Source organism: Coptis chinensis, unplaced genomic scaffold (genome assembly GCF_015680905.1).
Source record: "Coptis chinensis isolate HL-2020 unplaced genomic scaffold, ASM1568090v1 utg2560_pilon_pilon, whole genome shotgun sequence".
NCBI classification, from domain to species: Eukaryota; Viridiplantae; Streptophyta; class Magnoliopsida; order Ranunculales; family Ranunculaceae; genus Coptis; species Coptis chinensis.
Window position 1 is genome coordinate 323,867 of NW_028238131.1, and position 6,962 is coordinate 330,828.

General features: G+C 33.8%; 1 protein-coding gene across 1 annotated transcript; it reads right to left on the bottom strand.

Annotated features, from left to right (window-relative positions):
- Window positions 1-3,720: 3,720 nt before the first annotated feature.
- On the bottom strand, window positions 3,721-5,504 carry LOC147473447 (GRIP/coiled-coil protein). The gene is made up of 2 exons (XM_086587473.1): window positions 5,324-5,504; window positions 3,721-4,112 (listed from the first exon to the last, which is right to left on the bottom strand). Exons 1-2 carry the CDS (start codon window positions 5,462-5,464, stop codon window positions 3,948-3,950), a joined length of 306 nt encoding a protein of 101 aa, XP_086443599.1. The 5' UTR covers window positions 5,465-5,504; the 3' UTR covers window positions 3,721-3,947.
- Window positions 5,505-6,962: the final 1,458 nt, after the last annotated feature.

Sequence of the window (6,962 nt, forward strand, 5' to 3'; positions counted from 1 at the left end):
CTCATAGACTCCTAAGAAAACACCCATTCCATATATTAGTTAGACCTCCCTAGATTTGTTACTTTCTCCTTCGTGTATTTTGTATTTATTTGGGTCTCCTTAAATATCAAAATACACATACAAACAAATTTCTAAAAAAACCCCTTCTTATATCAAATTCCTAAAACCTACTAAACCAAAAACTGGACTTCTTATATCAAACTCACTCTTAAACCTAGCAAACAAAGTTTCTTAAACTCTCAAACCTAGCAGCCGAGTTAGATTTTGGAAGCTATCAGCATTCAAAAAAACAATTTATCAGCCACCATCCTATTCATGTAAGTTTTTCTTTAACACATTGTCAAGCTAGGTAATAGGAAATACACTTTGGTAATAGGAAATACACTCACGTTTATTTACAAGAGCTATCTTTGTTCTAATTAAATCAGATTCTGAAAGCTTCATATGTATTAAGATCTGCTACAAGTTTGATACATCTGCAGGAGCCTGTTCAGTATCCTTCAATCTCTCATTTGTAATAATTTTTAGATTTTTCAACACCTATTCCCAGTATGAACTGCATATTAAGATTCTTTAGCTTTTGCACCCATTCCTAATGACGCATGTGCTCTTGCAGATGTATGAACTAGAATAAACAGACATGTAACTTACATAACACTTTGAAATTCAAAAAAATAACCTAGAGAAATGCTTTGTTAGACAACCTGAGACAATGCTTAGTCAACATATTAACTAGTATTGTAGCATGTCCAATAAAACTTCACTGAAACCAAAACCTTCCCCCTACACTAAATCACATGTATGAAATCATACGTTCTAGGATAAGTAGACTAATACATACATACCATAGAGACTAAACACTAAATCAGCATGTATGCATGAAATAATACGTTCTAAGATAAGTAGACATAGACTCACACCTCAAGGGGTGAAACATCTGCAATTAATCAACAAAATAACACTTGAATATAAATTTCAGTAGTTAAGTAAAGAAAAAGCTAACTAGCTTTGGTATGTTCTAATTAATCCACATTCGTAGATGACTCCCAAGGTATTGACCTTAGCTTCAGTAGGTACAACATTCATGAACCAAAAATGCTCATCGGATATAACAACTGCGAATACTCTATTTATCCACAACTTCATATCTTCCCTTAACAATTTATAACAGTGTCCTATGCCTTACACGACGTTGCGAATAACCTCCACAAGAAGCATAATACAATGGATTCCAACACATTCAAAGAATATAAAAAATCTAACTGATGAAAACATTCAAAGAATAATATAAGATAAATGGGAAAGCTCAGCCACTTGATCTATCACTGTTTTTCCAACAAAAAAACAAAACTCCTTTAGCAGTTAATTAAGCGCCAATAGCAAATTCTTTGCTTTCTTAAATTTGGGATAATTGCAGTTGTAGTAACAAGAAAAAAATGGTAATCGAATAATTTGATTCACAAAAATCAAAACACAAGGATTGATAGAGACATTTTCAAAGGAAAAAAAATTGAATCCAACTCATTCAAAAAAAAAAAAAAAATCAAACATAAACAAACCAACAAAGTAAGCAAAATATATTGATTAATCATCACTTTGCAATATAGTTTCATTGCAATATAGATATTACAAAAATAGTCATAATACAATTACTAGACTATGAAGTCAAAGACTAACATAAAGATGAAAAAAAAAATCATAACTACCAAAAGATACAAGTCTGCCGGAAGAACTTTAGAGCAAAATCAGACCATACAAGTTCCTATTTAACCCCCAACTTAAGACATACAAGAGACGAACGTCACCAAAATAAAAGCGTCCAAAGTCACCATCAAAAGTTTCGTACCACAGAGCATCCAAAATCTATTCAACTGAAAAATTAAATCAAAAAATAAATACACCAAAAGATATTAATTATACTATAAACATGAAAACTTTATATCTCATCCACAATTCAACCGGTTGTTCAACCAACTTTATTGATTTTTCATGTGATATTTTTACATGTAACCAAATGAACTTGGAGGAGTCATTTTAATGGACGCGCATGATTTCTAATTTTGTATAAAACACAAACATGAGGGACTCATAAATACAGGATTGAAAATATTCTATGATAAGTATTGTGTTAATTGTCATTTTCACAAAATTCATAAGGCAAAAGTCACTCATTTTGACATACATGAGTACACATCATCACTCTCTAACCATTCTCTGTTTTTCCATAATTTGCATTTATCAATGGTTTGGTCATAAATCAAATTAATTATGTTTGTTGAGCTATTTTTTCTTTTATTAATACTTTATACCGTCCACATCAAAAATTTAGTGAAAGCCAATATAATATTCATATCTCATAGCTATGCATAGTTACTAATAAATTTCATAATAATTTAATATACTCAACCACTAATTTAATATACTCAACCATTCTCTGTTTTTCAATAATTTGCATTTATCGTTGGTTTGGTCATAAATCAAATTAATTATGTTTGTTGAGCTATTTTTTCTTTTATTAATACTATATTGTAGTATTAGTGTTGACAGCAAAATTTGAAACACTACAATATTCTATAATTAAAACTTTTTGGCACATAATAGTTCATGAAAATGGTCCCTATTCGTTAAAAAAGGCTAAGATCACCTAACCAACAAGCCTAAATGCACTTAGGAGATTCCTAAGATGAGCCCGTTATTAAGTTTGTAATTCATAATGTATGCCATGTGAATTGCTTATGCAAGTATAGATATCTTATTTTAATACATTAGTTCCTCCCTAAATGATAGAGACAAGTATTTTTAGTGTTTTCATCCAAATTTAACTCGCTACAATATTCTATAGTTAAAAAATTTTGATACAAAATAAATTATGAAAACGATTTCGGTTCGTTGAACGGGTTCAAAAACTAGTTATTATAAATTAACTGACACTATCATGTGAAAAGCAGTCCACTGTGTGAAGTCGGAGTCTCTGCAGACCAAAACAGATGGTTGTTTCGCAGGTACATATTTTCATCCCAAAACGTACTGTTTTTGGTGAGCTACACTATTTTGGCAGTGTTTTAGTGCCACTGACACTGAAGTCCTTAGTCTTTACCATAGATTATAGTCAAGAATATGTATTGCCTACGAAGCTTCTGGTCTGTAATGGAAGATGACCTTCATATGGGTACGAGTAATGGAAGATGACCTTCATATTGAACGCCCAGTTATTGGGTGTTCGATTCAGTTGAGAGGAACTAATTGGAAGCACCGGGCTTGCTTCATGTAATCATGTCACATAGGTGTCTGACCGTGAATGGAACAACTGGGCGTTCAATTTTGTCATATAAGGTATCTGAAAGAAGTCAAGAACAGTCATTGGTGCATCGTGGGGTGTAAAGGTTTTGAGGAGTCGCTGAATGGGGGAATGCAGGTGAATCCCAAACAAATACAGCAACAAAATAGCTGCACCACATAGCAATACGCTCTAAAAGATATACTGTCTAGAATTTCATGAAACGAAGTGACAAGTTTGATAAGCTTTACCAAATTGGAAGCACCAATTGTGGGCTTGTAGCATAAGCCTACAACATTTCAAATCATTTCCCCCGCATCTTCCCATAGCAATGTTAGCATCATGCGTTTAATCGCCATCTTTAGCAATTTCACATACAAAGCAACATAAAGCTAAATCCAGGAACTCAATCGCTATGAACTCTTAATATTGGAATGCCTGACTTATCTTAACAACACCAATAAGGCTATTTTATTGTTATTATTATAATTCTTTGGATAAGAGTAACATAAGAGGGTTTATATTAGAAACTTGACTAGAAGTGATTAAGTCTTAAAGACCGAACAGATTCAAATATGGCCTCTAATTACTGATGCTTCTTCTATTTGCTCAACATCACCATATATAATCTAAAAAGTAATTGCTTGGTTTTGTATGTCTCCTGAAGTTTCTATTGATACCAATTGCATACACAATCAACCACACTTATTCTGTGGCGTGGCGTCCAGAATCCAATCCCTTGATCCTCAGAATATGGTTCGGATGCTCTGTTAAGGCCTGAAGGCATCACCCTGGGCTTTTTCACAAGGATCTGATTGTATTCTGGCCTAGATGTCTGCAACAAGTTACGTCTGGTATAATAAGTGCCTCAAAATTCAAAGCAACATAATTTAGTACATGAAGTGTGAAAAATGAGTGAATAAAGAGACAAAGGTGTCATGTTGGCTGCTCAAAACCCAAGCCAAAAAAATTGGAATCTGCATTTAATTCTATTCATGGGAATTAAGCTAGACTCTCAAGTCTCAACCAATATCACATAACTATTACATTAATGGGCATATGCCACAAGCCATCACCCAGTCTACGTGTTACCGCTACTTACAAAACACTTCTAAATCAAGTAATGGCTCAGCTTCTACAATACACATATGAAGTTATGAACTTAAGCACTAGTTAAGCAATTATCAAAACAAAAGATAATTCAACCTGAGAATTGCTAAACAGCTACCCCTAAGGCCCTAAACACCGAGCTGCTACTCTAATGAAATCAGATTTCCTATACATCGGTGTGGGTGAAACTACAACATCTTCACGTATATCAATGTTTCCAAAAGAATTCACTCACAAGTCTCAACTACTTGATTTGATTTAACTATATAAACAAATAACCAAACTATCCCGATTCAAAATATGCATGGTGTTGGGCGTGATTGGGTTCAACCAGACAACCTATCCTAGGAAATTACTTTGCAGTAACTTAAAGGATGCATAACCAAAACGTACAAGGAAGATAGGTATATCAAGCGACAAATCAATTTGGATTGTTATGGAATTGAATCTAGTATAGCATAATAGATTAATAGGTATACTAATGTATGACAGTATGAGCATGTGCAATATAATATTATCAAGTTACTGATTACTAGTTTACTACTGCTACCACATCTTGCTTCATCATAAAGAACGATGAGAGGCTTAAATATATCAGCGTTGCCTTTAGCTTCTGCTTGCAGATAAGAAAGAGAGGCTTAAATTCTAAAGCCTTTTTTCCATAGACCTCTCTGAAAGCTAATGCTCTGTTTATTGGGAGGAAGAAGTTATTTGCTTTTTCTAACAAAAATTTAGGGAGGAACTTTAAACTTCCAAATGTAGACCTCTACTATATTTGTCCTAACAAGACATGGTAAATGCCCAAAGAGAATTCGTGTGTCTAAGATAGAGATTGAACATTCTAGTGTCAAAGATCGATCAACGAAAACAGGATATATCAATAATAATAATAGGAAACATGTATATATATCAGATTCGACATGAATGAATGAATACCAGATCCTTGAAGAGGAGGAAGGCGATGGCCAAGAAAAGCAGAAAAAGGATCTCGAACTCCGCCACACGTACAAACCGAAATACCGCGTTCACTGCCCGAGTCAACGCCGAAGACTCGCCCATTCTCCCGCCCTGCCGCATCCTACTCGACAATCTAATCTTCTGCTAAAAGTTGTCGCATTTCAACGTATATATATATTAAAAGTTTAAAACTAAAATAATATATAATATAATATTACGGGCTTACGGCTGAAAAAGTCATCGAAATTTAAATAGATATCAGATGCCAAACGGTCAAAATCCCAACACTATTTAGTTTTGGTCAAATTTCCCGCTGTTTGTTTCGGTCATTTTTCTAAATATAAAATGGTAGTTTAATCCGGCACTTAGGAAATTGCATTTTGGGCAACCCCAAAAAAAATATATATTACAAGTTTGCCATTTTAAAAAATATATATTTTGTGTTGGGCATCCTCCAATTTATCAAGGTAACCTATTGCCCCAACTCTTTTGGCCCTTCACCTTATATTGAATATTCAAATTTATCATTTACTTTTTACTCTTTTCATACTCAATCAAAACCCATTCAAAATCCTAAATGGAACATGAAGATGAAGAAGAAGTATTTGAAGTAATGTTTGAGGTGCAACAACAAATTAGATAAATGAGAAGAAATGTTAAAGGTTAAGAAATTACAATGGAAAGTGAAGGAGTTGGAGATATGAAGTCAACTTCATAGCTAATTATTTGTATGAAATGGAGTGCGACTAGCAAATTAGGTATGAGTCTAATGAAAGCGGAAGACCTGAACTGAGGTTTGGTAAACATCGAGCGTTTGTTTCAACAATTAAGTTCTTTGGAGATCGAATTCGGCATTACAAAAAAAAATTCCGTTCGTGATGATCCACCACTACCAGGACCTTTGGCATTTTCACCACCATGCCAAGTATTTGATGATGATGATGAACATGAGGTAATTTTATATAAAAGTATTTGAGATATAACGTAAATTCAGCGTATTCTCTCATTTTGTATGTTATGGTGCAATAAATATGTGTTGAAAATATTTGCAGTCATTGAAAAGAAAATACGACCTGATTGTGTCTGATATGATTTCATGAGAGAGTGTAATGCTATCGAAAAGGCCCCAACTAGGAACCGGTAAAGGTGATCCTAACCGCTATGTGGTTGTGAAGCCTCGGAAGCCAGACATAAGTTATAATCTCCTATGTGGAACAAAGGTGATGAACTGGTACGACAAGCCCTTATGGTGATCTGGATTAAGTCCTTTCTATAAACAATATTTACCTTAGATTGTGTCTTCTGTGTCTCTTTTGATGCATTGTAATGGAATTACTGAATCTGCGATGTATGGCACAACCTCCTTTTGGCTTTAATCAACTATCCATGTTTTGTTAAATGTATGGTCATGGGAGTTTTTTCCTCAACAAAAATATGCTAGTGTCGAAAATGGTGAAGTAGAGTAAATTGTATTGAAAATGTTTTGGAACTTCCATCTTGTCTTATGTGTCTGTTTTGTTGTCGAGAAATGGAGTTTTTTTTAGGGTTTTTTAGACTTTGGTCCTAACAATAGTTGGTTTATTAGGGTTTGGTCCAAAGAAGCTTGAATATTAGGGTT